The 18,041-nt window shown below is 43.2% G+C and overlaps 1 protein-coding gene across 6 annotated transcripts in view; it reads left to right on the top strand.

The window, feature by feature from the left end:
- The window catches only part of EBF1 (EBF transcription factor 1), a 311,039-nt gene that overhangs the window by 11,487 nt on the left and 281,511 nt on the right, over positions 1-18,041 (top strand). For all 6 annotated transcript variants that reach the window (XM_067566478.1, XM_067566481.1, XM_067566482.1 and 3 more), the window contains exons 5-6: positions 2,653-2,726; positions 11,415-11,483. In XM_067566478.1, the coding sequence (XP_067422579.1) occupies positions 2,653-2,726; positions 11,415-11,483 (143 nt within the window). The remainder of the gene's footprint in view (positions 1-2,652; positions 2,727-11,414; positions 11,484-18,041) is intronic.

Consider the following 18,041-nt stretch of genomic DNA (forward strand, 5'->3'; position numbering starts at 1 on the left):
GCTCTCCAAAGGAAGAATCTCCCGCAGATTCCCATTTAATGTATGCAATAAAAATAAGGGTCTTCTGTTGCCCAGGGGGTGCAGGCTCTCCCCGTGACTTTTCATTATAAGTGGCTCATGGGAATTACTTTTGTGAAAAGCCCTACTGGTTTGACTGGGCGTTTAATCCACCCTCCCAGTTGACTGGTCTGAGTCTCTGGGTTTGCTCCGTTCCACGTGACAACGTAAAATCTCGACAAATCAAGCTCTCCCAGCGCGTCTTTCAAGCCGGCTCCTGTTGTGCCGCAGGCTGATGTGAAACTAAGGGCCCAAACCTGCCAGGTGCCGAGTGACTCCTGTGGGGCGCCTGGATGTCGGTGGGAGTTGAACTCTCTCAGCACCTCACAGGAGGGTCAGACTAGGGTGCTCGGTGTCGAATGTTAGCCGCAAGCCGGTCAGGTGCGTGGAAGTGAGCAGGCAAGCGTGGATGGGTCTTGGCCCAGATGCTCAAAAGTATTTAGCCTGGCTTCCGATGGGGGGCAGGTGCCTAAATATCTTTGAGGATCTGGGCCTTGGTCCATTGACGTCTGTGTCATTTTCTGTCACTCAGTAGCCGGTGACGTGCGGCTCTTGTACATCCAGCTCGCATTTAATCCAGAGGGTGTTGATGCTTCAGGGGCGACTTGGCGCAATTCCTATTTAGGGGCTGGTTTCAACAGGTCTAGCTTTTTTATTGACCAGAGTGAGATGGGATCGGAGACCAGTGATGAAATGCCGCGCCCCTTAGACTGACTTACAGCGGAGCGCTGGGAAATTTAGTGCCTTATGGCGTTTGTTTTAGCCTTACAGCCAAAACGTACCAGCGCTTGCTTTGGGGACCACCTACACTAAAATTGGAGTGATACCAGGAAAATGAGCATGGATCTGTGCAGTGATAACACAGACCCATCCTCGCTATTATTTGTTGTGTTACTCTTGCATATTATAATGCATATTGTTGATAATACATATTATTGCTGTAACACTGTGTTTAAAAAATCAGCTCATGCTACCCAAGATTCATGAGTCTATGTAGAAAAAAACCACTTATTGATTTCAAGTGGAGTTAATTTTGAATGCAAACCAGTCTGATATCATCTCTTTTTATCATATAGTAAGATGCCTTGATTTGTTACTTATTATTGTTTTCCGTATTTCTATTTTAATTTTATCTTGCATCATCAGAGACTTTTTTTTTTATTTACAAGAACTATTTTAGTGCTGGCTTTAGGGACTTCACCATAAGTAGCTGAGTTATATTTTCTTTCAATATAGTTTTACGGGATCAAAAATAAGGCGGGCTGGGCCCTCCACTGTATTCTCCGACTCCCCTCTGGCAAGGTGGCTTTGGCGGGATTTGTGCTGCCACTGCCCATCCCTGCTGCTCCTTTTTGCCTCTCACTGGGGAGAGGACGGTGCAGACTGGCAGTCAATGCCGCTTCTCACCTGCTCCGATCATAGAGCTTCAGCCCCACACGGCTGCCGTGGCCCACCTTCTCTGGGCTCCTGGGAAGGGAAGTCCGTGCGGGGTGTGGGTCGTTGGGACTTGGGGTGAAATTTAGGCGCCTGAATCCTATTGGAAGTTACATAGGTGCTTTTGAAAATGTTAGCCTTCACCTCTGTGCACTCTCGGCGGCGCCCCTCCCAGGGGACTGGTACGTGGGGCCTGGTTAGCAATGTGTGGGGCTGTATACCGTATTAGGGTGACATTGTGATATGGCACTGACCTAGTTTCCATGTTTTCTAGGGCAAAACAATAGCAATAGATCATTCTTTCTTTGCTACCATCAGCAAATGCGGCTATGCTGCGGCTGCATGCATACCGATCATTGCTAAGCAGGTAGGAACGCTTTCTAAATCAGCGGTGAGCAGTTTTATTTACTCAGCCTGGTAGGTAATGTCAGTCCATTTGCAATGCACCTTCTAACAGGATGCCCTTTGTATGATTATTGCAGACATAGACCCTATTTTAGACATGAACGCACAGTAGTCCCCGCGTTTTGGCAAATAATAAGGATTTTCCTCCTAGCTGATCACAGATTCACATATCCATGCCGGTTTCTTTTATCCTTACTCACTTCCCAGTGTCTGCGCGTTCAGTGGGCTGATTCTCATCTCACTTATACCCCCGCAAATCAGGCGAGCACAGTGGACAGGAGTGGAGAATCCATCAGACTCTAACTTTTCCTGGTAGCTAGTAGTAAAGTCACAGGCTGTACAACATTCTTGCTTTTGGAATTAAAAATACATGAGCTGTTTATCTTGCTTTTTTAAAAAAAGGAAGACTAGGCCCTGAAGTTATGCTGAGCCCTTCTGGGGTTTCATGCTATTAGGTATATATTTTATTTTGAATTGAAAGGAAAATTGTGGTTGTCTTGACTACTAAAAAAGCCCGTCCTACACACGGCTCTGAAGATGTGCATAATGTATTGGTTGAAATGGGAGAGGAGGGAATCTAACTCTAGTCAGCCCGTGTTCTCCAACTACAAATCTTGAAGCAGTCTTTATGGTGACGCAGTCTGTTTAAGCAAGCCATCCAACCTGCGACTATAGTTAAGCATTCAGTTATTGTGATGCCTTTTATTTTCTCCAAACTCACTTTGGCGTGTAGCTAAACGTGTCTTTTGTTTCTAGGCGATAGTGTACGAAGGCCAAGACAAGAACCCAGAAATGTGCAGAGTCCTTCTCACACATGAAATAATGTGCAGGTAAGAAATGCCCTGTTTCCAGTTAATTAGCAAAGAGAAGATGAATTTGTTTTTCAAAATCTAGGTTGGTTCTGGAGCTATTTTAGGACTTAAATGTCTCTTTCTTGCATTAAACAATCCCAAAATAACAGAGTTCTGGGTGTGTAATTAGCAGCACAGTTTCAGTCATCATACCAGTTTTCAATTATGTATAAAGGTTTGTCCTTAGCAATCTGCTACTGGTTTGCATTTAGACACTTTACCATTAATGGGCCCAGAATACGTTTCCTCACCAAAAATAATAAAATAAACTAAAATCTTGCTAGCTGTAATTAGCTACCCTCACAACCATAACTGCCCTAATAAAGTGACAAAGCGTTCTGTTGATGGACCAGCTGGCTTTAATTCAGCTGGGTTCAGACTTGAAATTTATAGCTCTCTCTTCTTCCACTTAAGGCAAACCTTCCTTGCAGTTTGTCTTTACTGGGGCTGCTCTTGTCAGTATCGGTTACAGAGTTGGTTAGTTCTGTGTTCAACTGGTGATAGCAAAACACAGAAGAAAATGCTTTTCTTGGTGATTTCCTAACTTTCCCTGGTGCAGGTCTGGGGTTTTTTTTGTTTTTTTTTTAAATAGGAAATTCCCTCCACCCCCAGCATGCCTTTCTGAGGTGGGTCCTTTAAATTTGACCCAGCCAGGCAGTGATTCTTCCTAATGTAGCCATTTTGCAACTGGTGCCTGCCTTTTTCTCTTTTCTAGCTGGTAAGAAAGCTCAGCTCCTGATTTCTCTTTTTTTTATTGCTGAAGAGAGAGTGCTTCTCTTCCCAGAGTCCTTAGACCATGCTAATAACCCTGAGCCTTGCAATCCCAGTGAAATTAACGAGTGTTTTGCTTGCTGGAAGAGTGCAGAAGTTACACAGTATACAGTTGCAATGCAGAAAAGCATGACTTCTCCAGGGGGGCACAGGAAATGTGTGAAAAGGCATGGTTAGTACTTGGCTGCATTGTGGCCTTTGAAATATATTTACTAAAAAGTGTCAGTTTGGGCCTAATTCTTGATACCTGCTTCTGAGTGAGAGAGCTTTGCACAGGCTTTTCTGGTGGCTGTGAGGGTGCACGGGGAAAGTCTAGAGGCAGATGCTGCACCACCAGAGCCTCCCTCGTGGGTGGGCCTGGCCTGTTGATCTGCACTGCTGCTGGGCCGCTGGCGTCATCGTCCAAGCAGAGCTCTCTGGAGACGCAGCGTCCTGCCCCTGGCAGTAGCACATGGCATGTGTGGGCAAGCGGATTGGTCCCCTTGCATGTTGCTGGGACAGTTCAGCATCGATTCAGCCGCCTGTGAGGTAGTCTGCAGCCCTTTTATAGCATTTGGCCCTTCCCTTGCAACTCATTTTTGTTAAAAGACACACTTTTCTAATCCATTTGCGATAGTCCGTTACAGTGTGGATCGATGGCTGCAAACCAAGGTCTGCGAGAGGCGCTTGGTGCTGCAGTTCCTGCCTGCAGTGGGGACTTTGCTTTGCTAAGGACGCCCAGCCTGTTATTTGTTAACAAATGGAAGCAGGGTCACCCTAAAATACATTGGCTCTGTTTGTACTGCGTGCTCTCTAGAGACCCCAGCAATGAGCTACACACACAGAAAGAGGCCCCTGCGCTGCATATGCTTAACTTTTCCCATGTAAATAATCCTGGAACAGCAAAGGCACTGCTCACGTGACTGAAATTAAACACCTGCTGAAGTGTTTGGAGTGTCAGTGTCCATATCGGCTGCTGTTACCGGCTAATGGGCCAATCCGTTCTTAAATTCCAGGCTTTTTGAGCAGGGCCTGTCTGTCTATATGGGCCCCTAGTACAGTGATCCCGCCTCGGGGTGGTACCACAATACAAATAAGAACCTGAGCACGCTGCTGTTGAAGACAATAGGTACAACTCCCCTTAACTTCCACTGGAGCAGAAGCAAATCCCCATTCTAACCCCAAGAGAGTGCAGCCTCATTTTCTGCAGAGCCACTGGCAGCCGCAATCTTGCTCAGTGCTTTTCAAAAGACCTGAAGCGCTCTCTGTACCCCGACAGCTTGTCTCTCACCCTCCTGTGCCCACCTTATCTCTCTTGAAAGAGCAGGAATTATACAGACTTTGATGCATTCATTTTCCTAGACACACTTTTTCTATTTTTTTTTTAAATCACAGAATAGACACACGGCTAGATTTCAGCCAACAGACCAACAAATATCAACATCTAAGATTTACACTCATGTCAATATACTTTGACCTAGATAAAATTTATTCCATTACTGGAACGATGAACAATATGACGTTCAGATGCAGCCTTTCCCTCTATTAAAGCAGTGTATGCTTGTTCTTAAAATTCTTTGGATCAGGCTTTTTATTATGTTTGTCTTTCTTTACTGCTAGTTTCTTTCTGTCTTTTTCAAAAACATAAGGCAAGGTGGGAAAAAAATCTCAGACCATTGCAGGCAAATGCTGCATGCCTGATGGGAAAAAACTAAATTCAGATTTCATATGGCAAATGTTAGAGATTACAGTTTTCTTGGCTGGCTGTAGATTTGTAAGGAGTGCTGTTTGTTTACCAGGCTGCTTGACCCTCTTACACAAATCTGTCATCTATTGTGTTGCTAACACTCTTTTAAATTGCAAATCGGATGCTCTTTAGGGGACTCAAGGAAAAAAAATCTTTCTCCACACCATTCTGTTTCTCTTGATTTCTTGCCTGTTGTAAGTGGAAGTTGGGATGTGCTGAATTTGCACCAGGGGTGCAAATGCAGCCTCAATTATAAGCATAAAATTAGAGTCTGTTCCCCATTAATCAGCCCAGCTAATTGCTATGCACTACCATTAGCCATATGGTGTGAAAGACAGCCTGCTCTCCCTGAGATGAAATTTCTTCATTTCAGACATGAAATAGTGAGGGCTCTGTATTTTAAAATAGCCTGGTTTAGATATTTAATTTCTAAACAACTTTCTGCAATGCTTTCTATCAAGACTCACTGCACAATAAAACTTTGCATTTATGTGACAAAAGCTGGGTATTTATAGCGTACTAAAACTATGGGGTAGATAAGACAAAGAATTCAAATGTACAGGAGAGACCCTTGATTGTTGCAGGAAAAAAGTGAGTGAGTTACATTTCAGATGTTTGTTTATTTGTACGGATTTCGTTGTTCTTTGCAGATTATTAAATAAGGTTGTTCTTTTGGCTGACATGATAATGGTCGGGAAGAATTCATTATCCCAATGGAATTCATTCTTATTATAGGCAGCGCGTGTAGGGATCCTATAGTTATAATTACCTGACACTTTCCTTTGTAAATCCTACTTTTCAGTTGCTTATAACTTTGCCAAAGTTAAACCGTTCAGGTTGAAATGGCCCATGCGTGGTGAATGGTTAAGGCTGTATTTTTTGGGAAAGTGCGAGCTCGTATGGCTCTGCCATTTCCAAGAGTGAGGTTAGGGACAAAATATTGTTTTGTCCAGGCTCAAAAAAAATATAACTTGTTACGCTGAGAAACTCGACCACCTCCGTGCTTTGGAGCAGGGACTGGAATTAGGCAGCAAGGTTGCCTTGATGTTTGACAGCTGCTTTGTGCTTCCCAAAGTGGTCAGCCTCTTGAACAAACTCAGTTTGTACGTGCTCAGTAGAGACTTGTTGAAGTTTGGCACCTAAATCCCAGATGATTTCATCTATGCTGAGCATTCTCCAGCCTCTCAAAGCTTCTGGGCGTGAGCAGATCGCATGCACGTTAGCCACCAGAGCAACCAGCCGTGCTCCTGCCTGAGAACGCGTAGGCTGAGCAGGACTTTGCCTGCAATTACTCCTCCCCGCTGCTGCTGCGGTGCTGGGTTACAGGACTGAGAGAAGGTGGACTGTCTGCCCGGTGCTCTGAGTGGAAACCCCCATTATTCCCGACTCTCAACAGCGCGTTGCTGTGAGACCCACTGTCAAAGTGTGTGTCTCCATCTTCCCCTAGAGGCAGGTCCACACTGAAGATAACAGCCTTCTACTGCCGCCAGTTTTTCGTTTTGCTCCAGGGGCGGCGGACTGTGGTGTGGCTGGAAGGATCCCCATCCTGCTGATGACCCCGATGGCATTTTTGTTTGAAACTTTTTAAACTTTTGCTTTTTGTTTTTGTTTTTTATTAATTAGGAAATCCATCCTGGATGAAGCCGTTCACTCTGGCCAATGGGGTGGTTGTAATTTGGCTGTACTGGGCTAATTAGAGAACATCTGTCTGCCTTGTTGTTATGAGTTACTATTATGAATAAAAACCCATTGGGATAGCGCAGTGCATTTACACAGTGACTTGTGCGCATAGGGCAAGCGTGTTCAGGGCCCCCACGCAGTTAGTCCAAGGGCTAGGTGGGATGATGTGGAGACACCCAGCCAGCTCCAGAAAAGCCAGCGAGCGGGATTGTGCTTTGGGAGCAATTCTGCGTGCAAGGGCCATGCAGGAAGCACCCATCCTAACAACTTAGCCTGCTGGCCCCTTCCCCCCCCCGGCCCTTTCCATAGGCTACTGCAGCATGGGGAATGAGGTCCAAATCCTGCCTTCTCCCCATCCCCTTTAGGGAGATGGGCGGCCCCTAGGGACCATAAAGGGACCAGTCCTTCTCTATCTCAGACTGCAAGGTCTGACCTCCTGTACCTTGCAGACCCAAATATCAGGGCTGACCAGATGTATAGGGACAGCACTGATATTTAGGTCTGAGATAGAGAAGGAGAAGAAAGCAAAGGGAGCAGGGAGAGCTAGATGAGAAGGGTCCATTAGCACACTCTCTTTTTCATATATTCAGGTCAGGTTTGGTTGGGGAGCCTCTTGGTGGGTTCTTTTTAATGTGTGTTAAATCAGAGAGAGATTCTTTCCGGGTGTCTGGCTGGTGGGTCTTGCCCATGTGCTCAGGGTCTAACTCATTGTCATATTTGGGGTCGGGAAGGAATTTCCTCCCCTCCGCTCTCCCCGGTCAGATCGGCAGAGATCCTGGGGGGTTTTCGCCTTCCTCTGCAGCATGGGGCACGGGTCACTTGCACATTTAAACTAGTGAAAATGGTGGGTTTTCTGTAACTTCATGTCTTTTAATCATTAAAGGATTCCAGTAACTCAACCAGAGGTTAAGGGTCTATTACAGGAGTTGGTGGGTGAGATTCTGTGGCCTGCAAGGTGCAGGAGGTCAGACTAGATGGTCTCTTCTAACCTTAAAGTCTATGAAACCTAGGATGACCAGATGTATAGGGACAGCCCTGATGTTTGGGGCTTTTTATTATATAGGTGCCTAGTACCCCTCCAGCTCCTGTCCTGATTTTCATACTTGCCATCTGGTCACCCTGTTGAGATCATCAGACTTCAGAAGGGATGTTGGCGTCGTTGCGCGACGCTTGAGCTTACACATGCCCAAGTATGGCGGCACTGCTGAAATGCATCAAGGAAACTGCCCGGCCACTATTCCATATGGACCTCCCGGTGAGGTCAACACTGGGGGAACTGAGCCCATCTGCACAGTGTGTTTCTTCTTGGTTCTTCATAAGAAAAGGTTGTTTTAACAGTGAGCCGCAAGGGAGGAAAAAATTGGGATTGTGCCCGTCCCCCGCCTTCGTTGGGGTGTATAAAGAAAAGTGTTTCTTAAAAAAACCCTTTTTCTTTTGTACTTTTTAATTTAGAAGTATCCAGAATGTCAGTTCTCACCTTCCCTGTTTTTAGCCAGAGGATTTATTGGAGGACTCAGAGAAGTGTATCAGGAGCTTTCTCAGTTCTCAGCTGAAGGGATAAGGGAGGTGGATATTTAGCACAGCCAGCTGTTGTCCCGAGTGTTAACGAGGTATTAACAAAACCCAAAGTGTCTGAATCAGACTGAATAAAAAATGATTTCCCATGTCAATTTACCAGGTTTCAAATGGAGGGTTTCTGTACTGTCTTACTTCTCCAGTTGTCCATAGAAAAAGCAGGATAGAAAATGCTTGAATGTCTAATGTAAAAACCAATCATTGAACCCTCCTCCCCCTTAAAAACCAACATTTTGGCCCTTCCTTATATTTCACAAAGCTGCAAGGAAAAGGGCACGGACCCATTCCTTTTCACCTTCACATAATACACAAGGGTTGCATTCTTCCACCCGTACTGCTGTTTATTGGTACCTCACTGCTCAGAAAGTCCTACTCAATAAGTAAATCAGTGTTTCCCAAACTTTTGAAGGTGAGCTCCCCTGCAGGGAAACGAAACCAATCAATTCCCCCTTAGCCTTAGTGTGTGGTAATCCTCTCCATCTTAACTGATGCATCTTCACCCCATTCCACCTTGGTTAGTTCTTTTCCTAGGGGGCCCCTCCATGGGGCATGTCCCAGCACTAGAGTGAGGTATTTGGTCCTGCTCCAGGAACTTGTTTCACAAGGACAGACCTTATTGGGTAATGTGTGGGCATTGGCATCTGCCCGTGTGGGTCGGCTTCTAGGTTGGGGCCTTAAACAGCATAAATAAGAGTGGCAGATTTTGGCCTCCGGGGCCAGGTTTCGATCCTCTTCCATCCAGTGACATTTGCGCGAGATGTAATCGTTTTGGAGTTGGTGGGGCTCCTCATGGGATAAGGCTCTTCAAAACCGCAATGAGAATGCTAGAATCTGGCCGTGCTTCACGTTAGTCACAGGAACTAGGGTGTCTTAACTTGAGCCAACTATGTTTCTAATTAAAATTTAATCATTTAAAAAATATTAGTGGTTTTCGTTACTTCGGTTTTGGGTGAATTTCGCAATGCCACACATTCAAGCTAAATTCCCTTGTGTAATCAAAAAAGACTCCATGATAGATGAGCTTATTTTATTCCTTCCTATATTTGGATATATTTTGTGTGCCGAGGTTTTTCATTTTGTTGGTGAATCAGTTGTGGGGCGGTGTTGTAAGCAGCTTTTTTGGCTGTCCTAAACGATGCATCTTGCACAGAATTGAAGATCCTCCCCATGCATTACCTGTGAAAAGTTTCAATCCTGAAGAGTTGCCTTGAAGCTTTTACAGTGAAAAACATTATGTATTAAAACATTATGTATTCCCCCCACCCCCTCTGGGTAACTTTTTTTTTCCTTTTGGAAACCACATTTCAACAGGCTGGTTTTATAAAGCCATATTTTTTGTTTGTTTGTTATTTTTCGTGTGGCTAGTGGCTGTATTGCTCGCCTTGGTGGGTTACTGTACATTATTCTCTCTATTGTTCACAGCATAAGAGAACCTTTGTCATACACCCAGCAGAGCTATTTATGTAATACGCATTTCTAATGACCGCTTCCTGTGCTGGTGTGCTTCCACTTTCTGTAGGAAAAAAATAGTCCCTCTTAGATGAAGTAAGAGTAGCAGTAATTCCTGCCAGGACCCTCACCCTGAATGTCGGAATAGAAAGTAGACGTTACGTACAATTTAGTTTTCTTCAGTTCCACTCAGAGCAAAGCTGGCACTTGCAGAAAGGTTCCTTGTATAGGGCGAGGCGTCTCGGTCACTGTCAGTAAATCTGCCGAATCCAGAGGGCCCATCATCCCTGGTGAATGTGGAAGCTAGGGGTAATATAGGTGATCCCACCCCTGGATCCACACCCAGACAGGAGCCTCGAGGCGCTGCTGAGGTCGCTCTGGGGACCCGTGTGGGGGCTAAGGAACAAGGGGTGGGATTGCATGGGGACTCTGGTTGCACAGAGACAATGTGCCCTTCTGGCCTGGGGCTGTTTTTTTCCTCCAGTGGGGGATCCCTTATTAAGGGTAGGCACAGGGGTGGGTTGGCAGGGGGGATCCTTGTTGATTATTTATGTTCTACCACTAAGGAAGTGGATAAGAACCGGATTGGTTAGACGGGACTCCTTAGGAAAGGAAGGGCTTTGAGGCTGGGGTCCCAGGAAAGTCATGGTCCGTCTCTAACCAGTTATGTCCCTGCCCGAAGCGGAAATATGTATATTGTGTGAGAGATGTTGTGTAATATTTTAATGAGTCAGGCTCTTAATAGACGCGCACCCCCGACAAGAAATCATCACAAACAACAATTTAACTCTCTTTGGAAATAACGAGCCATCTTAGTTCAAAAGAATCCAAGCCTCCAGCTCAGCAGTGGACCAGTGCTTCGGTAAAGGGAGTTTACATTTCAAACGCCTGCTTTAGATCTGACCTAATACAGGGCACCAGCCGGCAGTGCCGCGCTTTCCATAGTCCTATTAGCAATCATTAAAATTCTCAGAAAACTTAAGCCAATGGCGTTTCTGTTTTTAGCTTCTCTGCTCACAACAATATTTTAAAAGGGGGAGAATGTTGTGCTGGGAATTCTACTTCGCATGGAAACCAATAGCATAATCTGTGCACAGAGGGTAAGCACTAATCCAGATGGTAAAATTGTGCTCCCTGGAAAAAGAGCCCGCTCTTGTTAACGGTCTTGATGTGTGTGTATTGGCCCTATGAAAAAGGGGTAGACAGACCACAATCCCTATTTGAAGTGATCCTTGAACTATCGTTCCTGAAAGCGGGCAAAACCCCTTTCTCTTTGTTTGCCGTTACTAACCAGCTGTGCAAGAAGTTAAACGTAGTAATTAACCCACATGTGACCCACTAAATTCGACTGATTTCCAGACGGGGACAGAATGGTAACTCTAGCTTGCAATTTGAACCTCCTGTGTTCGTAATGATGATTTTACAGTGTAATGGTTGCACTAAATCCTCTCACTTTTGCTCTGTAGCCGTTGCTGTGACAAGAAAAGCTGTGGCAACAGAAATGAGACTCCATCAGATCCAGTGATAATTGACAGGTAAGGACCGCTATTGTTTCCTTCAATTTTATATTATTCCTCATTATAATAAAACACCTGCTGTGTGTTGCTAATGGGAAAGGGGTTGTGTGTGTATGTGGATGAAATTTTGTTGTTGATACCGAATTAGTTGCGCTGTGCAATTGTGATTCCCATGGAAGGGTCATCTGACATGTAGCTGTGAGACCTGCTCTTTGGAATGCTCTAGTTTTTGTATCTGATTCATGTTCAGAAAGGGATATTTTTCTTGCTGTGGCTCAATTCACATGCTGTGCCAGGGAAGCTTCAGGAATAAAATAATAGTTTGTGATTTATGGAATGTGGTCGGATGCTTATAAATATTTAACTTTTATTTGAAAAATGTTTGAATCATTGTCACTTTTAGCTACAGTAGTTCTGTTGGATGCAATCCATCTACATTTTAAGGTTTTTATTTATGCATAAGAACATTTTTTTTAAAAAATCTGCAAACTAAGATTTTCTCCAGTTATTTTCTTTGGTTGGAGTGCTATTTTGACTGTATTGTCAGTTGATTAATTCATTTTGCCTGTCTTAATTATTGTGTTTTAAAACAGATCCATATTACTAATCTGACGTGACCAAGTAAATCACTGTAGAACAATAAATCTGTTTTAGCTGGTCTGAGCAATTTGCAGTCTGTTCGCAAATTATGCAAAGTTGTAGCCAAATAGTCATTTTTACATTTTAATTATTGAAATTCATTGAACAGAAACATATATGATAAACAGTTTATTATGTGGCATTACTCTACCAGAGTTAAATGGCCAGGAAGGACTGAAACTGTCTATCATCAAACAGGGAAAGTAATACTATGCACTAATCCATGAATACAGGGACCCTGAAGGGAAACTATACACAGGAAAGCCAGAGTATAGAGTAGAGTTCTTCTTTGTCTTATTGTCTGAGTTAATGATCACTATATTAAGTTCAAAGTACCTTCTGTGCCGGAGTGTCCGTTTTTATGAAAAAAGGTAAAGAGTCAGATTTGTTCAGCGCCACATCAAAACAGAATTATATAAAAGAGAACATATCAGAGAGGAACCACTGTGCTTAGGTAGTCTTTCAGGTTGATCTCTTGTTTAAGTTTAAGAAAGTGAATGTTTTTGGAGCTTATAGAAGATGTTTTGATTAATTACAATATCTAATCCTGAGATGGCTTGAATCTCAGAATATATATATATTAATCATGCATCTTTTCACATGATACTAGAATTAGGTAACACCAAGGGAAATAAAAGAAGACACATAAAAACACATCTCTGTAGAGATTTCTTTAAATATGCTGTGCAGTTGAACACTATAATAGGGTGTTAAAGTGGGCATTTTGAACAACATGAAAGCTACAAATTTCACATGCGTTTTTCATTGTACTGAAAAATGAAATATTAAGATGCGAATAGCTGGCTTACAGAACTAGTTTGCTTAACAATCCAACATGCAAAGCTGTGAGTTGCAACTCGTTTAAACTGTGAACCCTCCAGATTTTCACCAGCTTGAAGGAAAAAACCAGCAAACCAATTATATGAAAAAATGGATATAACTTCCTAGTTGTGGTCCAATTAGCAGTATTTACTGAAATTGAGACAAGGCTTGCAATTTTGAACTCCGGGTTTAAAAAACAAGTTGAATACGGTTTAGTTTATAATATAAATCTTACCTCGCCACCCGCAATGAACCCCCTTTTGCTTGTGAATGGGTTAAGCTTTTAAGTTCTTCACTTGGTTTTAAATTGTGACTTTGATACAGAAGGTCGATATGACTGTGGTTTGAATAACATTTGATTTTGACCTGTTCCTGTGGGTTGCAATGGGATAAGAAATTTGACTCAGCAGTGCTGTAATTAGCCTTGCCTCTGTTTTTGAAACAGGATTGTGTTACCTGGATCGCATTAGTGTGGCTTCTATTGTTGCCGCTTTGCATCTGTCCCAGTAGGGTACTTAAAACCTTTTCTTGGCTAGGGTTAGTTCAGACAATTTAGGCCAAATAAGTACGTGCTTTATACAGTTAGTGGCTTTAGTGATGTTTCTCGTGACATTTATCCTATTCATTTTTAGTTTGAAAAATATAAAGCCAACTATATGGAGTCTCTATATCTTAAGAAGAGTACTTTAAAAATGGTTGCAACATTAAAATGTCTGCACAAGTCAGAACATTTGTTTAGTTGTGCTTATTGTCACTTCTGCAGGCATAAAGTCTTATGGTATTGTGTCAATTGATAGGCAAAACCATATTTAGCTCTTTTGATTTGCATGTGAGCTTGCAGAATTCATTTGGCGTTTGGGCTAAAGCACTCCCATGTGCCTTGCAGTCTAATAAAGCCTTTTCTTTGAATTTAACGTAACTTTAGCACAGAATCACCAGCTAAACTCTTACAGCTTTTTAGACAACTCTAGTTGTATGGAAAACGTTGCGCTGTTCTTCCCCTGACAGTCTTTTTCGATTGGTTATTCAAGAAAACTGTTAGTGGGGTACAGATAGAAAAGTTGTTATGGCTGCTGAGTTAATTTGTACAAAAGGCTGTTTCTCAATTTAAAAGTTAGAACTTTTTGTGGCTAGATATGTAGGAAATATGGACAGGACCTTTTTATTTACTTCAAAATGGGATTTAAAAAAAATCAATAGGTGCATGTGAGAGCCGTCTAGAAAATTACTTTATACTTCCGTCTATTATAATAACCTACTGTAGAGCTATAAAAGTGACCTAAAGAAATTTAGCGTCCTATAATGATCGGTCTGTTCTCTGAAGAGGGGTATAAATCTAATATTCTCATAGACCAGTCCTCCCAAGGAAGCTCATGGAAAAAACACAGTGTGTGTGGAATTGTCTTTTTAGAGTTGCCTGTGTACTTGATGTCTAACCCAGTTTTACATGTGTCCAAATGAAGCTCTGATCACCAAGAACTAATTGTAAAAGGGAAGCACAATTCCTGTTACAAGTGAAGCAATGGGCTGTATAGTAATCAGAGATAAAGTAAAAATGGAGCACTTCCTGTTATTACATTAAATTCTAGATTGATTTAACATTCACATTGTAACTCATATTTGAATTTAAAAGGTTTGCAATAAAATTTCTGTGCAGAAATTGAATAAATTGTAGTTTTATTACCAATCTAGATATCCCTGTGTCCTAACCTTTTTCCTTACAGTTATCTTAGTTCAATAAATAAAACCTCATTAGACTATTCCCATTTCAACGAGTTTATTAAATTTTACAGGAGTAATTAGCATAAGCTGTGCTAATTTTTCTGGAAGACTAATGAGAGAGCTTCCTAATTAGGTTTGCTTTGTAAGAATCAGAAAAGATGATAATGACGAAAGTCACATAGGGTGGAAAGTGGAGCTTTATATTATTTCTTGATGCGGGAAAATTGTTTCTTTATCTTGGCACCCTTGCAAACTTTTTTTTAACCCAGCTGACCGTTGTAGATATAGGTAATCAAGTGAGATATCAATGCTTGCTGTGTTTTTCTTTACCTTTTATGGATGGATCTGGTAAACACTAAACAGTAGTTCTCCTGGTTGAGATACATATAGTTATTTCAATCTCGAACATGTGGCAGAATAACTTCAGCATAAAAGGTCATGTTCTGTCTCCAGATCTATACTATACACCTCTAGTGTGGGATGTTACTTAAGTGAGAGAGGGTCTGACAACAGCCTGCTTGGTAATCTCTGGTCAGCCTGAATTCTGCCATTTTCCAGATTGCCTGATTAGTCTGTGTGATAATGGTGACCTGAAAATGGGCCGTGCTGCAATTTGCCAATTAAAAGAGGACCTGTTTAGGTGAATTTCAAGACTGATGTCTTTCTAGAAGATGCACTCTAGTTCAGCTGTAAATTGTTGGGCTTGATGATGGAAACCACGCTAGGTGAAATTTTATACCCTGGGCTATGCAGGAGGTCAGGCTGGTGATCATAATGGCCTTAGTATGTGAAAACTTTGAAGTCCTTCACATCCTGCCATCTTTCCTCACATTGAAATGGACCCAGCTTCTGAGGAATAAATTCCATCTGACATTTGCTTACATATTTTGGCCCAGTCAGAGCTGTTCTCAGTAGGAGTTATCAGATCAATCAATGTCTCTCTCTAATCTATCTGGGATGCACCCAATCACCAGAGTACCGAGGGAGCTGACTTGCTTACAGGTGGTTTTGAAATCATTCAGTCTCTAGCCTGAAAACTTGTATATTTGCAGATAAGGATTTCATAGTGCAGTGGCGTGAAAAGAGGCATGAACGACTTTCCCCGTCTCCGTTTTACGCTGTTCTCGCGTAGTGGATTGGATTTAATGGGCCTCATCTTCCTCTTTCATGCCAAAGTACCTTCCAGGGGAAATACAGACATGTTTTGCAGGACATAGCAGCCAGTTCTACCCTACTGCCTCCCGAAAACATGCTGTTCAGTCCTAGTGCAGATGTGGCAGTGAGTGTATTTAGCAGTAGCTTTACGTGCCCAAGTAAGAATAAGGAAGGTCTGTGAAGTGCCGTAAGGCCAGGTAAAAGCTCTTCGTCATTGAGGAGGAGAAGTGATGTCAGGATGTGGGTTTTAGAATCATAGAATAGTAGAGTTGGAAGGGACCTCAGGAGGTCATCTAGTCCAATCCCCTGAGTGAGGAAGCCACCAGTAGGCGTCTGGATGCAGGTGACTAGCTCAGTGCCCGCAGAACATTGATTTGGACACAAGATGGCATAGGAAATATGACCAGGTTTCAGCAAATGCCAGTGACCGTGGGAACCGTAGGCGATGGGCGCTGGTAACGCCTAGCGAAGGGAAGTCTGTCCCTCTGGCAATGCACGCTGTCTCCAATGGGCAGCTACTTTAGCATGTACCTGAACTTCAGGGCATCACACCCAGTACCCACCAGAGCTGTTTACACGACCGCATTTTAAAGCCCTCTTGACCTGCCTTCATTTCCGCTCCCTATGGGCTGTTTTTACATCTGGACAGGAGAGGACACAGAGCATAGCCCTGTTACTCTGGGCCAGACCTCCACTTTGTCTCACCATCAGGCACATGTCAGGGAGAGACCAAGCCCCAGTGGTCAATGGGAGCTTGATGGCAATCTCTTGTAGGTGTATTTTGGGGGAAAGGAGGTTAGTCTACCATGTGCTGCATCTCCATCTTGCTGTGCATCAGAGGGGACTCTGGCTTTCAAGGAAACGCAGCTTGTTCAGGGGCTGATGCTGGCAAGGGAGTCAGGGTTAATGTAAGTATAGAATACACCGAGAAGCCATTTTGGTTTCACTAATCCGGAACGAGGTACATTGCAGGAGCAGAAAAGTGGATGTTAATGAGCATATGTTGGCAAAAGGCGGCTCACCAGAAGGGGAATATAAAGTATGTTACCTACATGCACGTACGTGAAGTGTGCAGATTCTGCGTAGACTGTCTTGTCTGAACCAGCAGACTGAGCAGTATCGCCCCTGCCCCCAGGAAAGTTATGCTACTCTTGTGTCACGCAGACAAAATACATTAATGCTCCACACAAGTTCTCAAAAGGGACAGTGAATGTGAGCTACTTTAAGCCTGTTACTGAACATTTTGAGAGGGTAGGGACCAAACACTGCTCGTCAGGATTCGGTTGGGATTGGCACAGCTGCAAAATATTATCTAAAACGTTTTTCCATGTAAATTAGGTGACCCAAAGAGTCGTAACCTTCCTAACAGAAATGGAGGCTGCAGTCAGTACAAACTTTTCACTTAGAAGAGTCCCATATAAATGTCTGAATCCCTCCCAGATAAGCTCTAGCAGTACTCTTAAGTGGTATAGGAATGAACACTCACGTGGTTTCAGTCCTGCTTCAAATAACATAGAACTGGGGGGATAATAGGGTGGCCAGATGGTAAGTATGAAAAACTGGGACACTTTTTTTGGGGGGAGGGAGGGGTTGCACATACAAGACAAAGCCCCTAGTATTGGGAGAGTCCTGATAACATCAGGACGTCTGGTCATCCTAGGGGATAGCTTCATAGGGATTTGTTCAAAAAATTTCTTTGGTTTCAGTCCATGTGTATGTGTGTCTCTCCTCCCAGTCTTTCCTTACCCTCAACCCTGAGTTCCACTTTGTGTTTCAACTTTGAATGAAGCCAAAATCTCAAAGCCGAAATTGGCCTAAACCAAATGACTTCCACTTGTTGGTTGCTTTTTTCCGTCAAATCCACAAATTTCGTACGATTTCAGAACTATGGGCCGCAAAACCCTGACATGGTCTCAGCTTCACTCAAGAGGTTTGTGAACCCCTCAGAAACCCAGTTCTGAGTTTCCAGGTGGTTATAAAACCCCAAACTAGGTGAGTTTTATGTTGTTTTGGGTTTCCCTGAAAACATTTCACTCGCCGTTAATAGTTACGTGACTCCAGTCAAGATCAGAGCCTCATGGTGCTAGGTGCTGTCCAGTGTCAGGCAGATAGATGGTCTCTGTCCTGAAGAGATTTTTTGCCTTTATATGGTTTAAGAATTAAGGGTTGGATTTTCAAAGGAACCCAAAGTTGTTAAGTATCCAACTTCCATTTAATTTCACTGGGATTTAGGTGCCT

This window comes from Emydura macquarii, unplaced genomic scaffold (genome assembly GCF_026122565.2).
Source record: "Emydura macquarii macquarii isolate MOO-44397 ecotype Brisbane River unplaced genomic scaffold, CSIRO-AGI_Emac_v2 contig_2768, whole genome shotgun sequence".
Lineage (NCBI taxonomy): Eukaryota > Metazoa > Chordata > Testudines > Chelidae > Emydura > Emydura macquarii.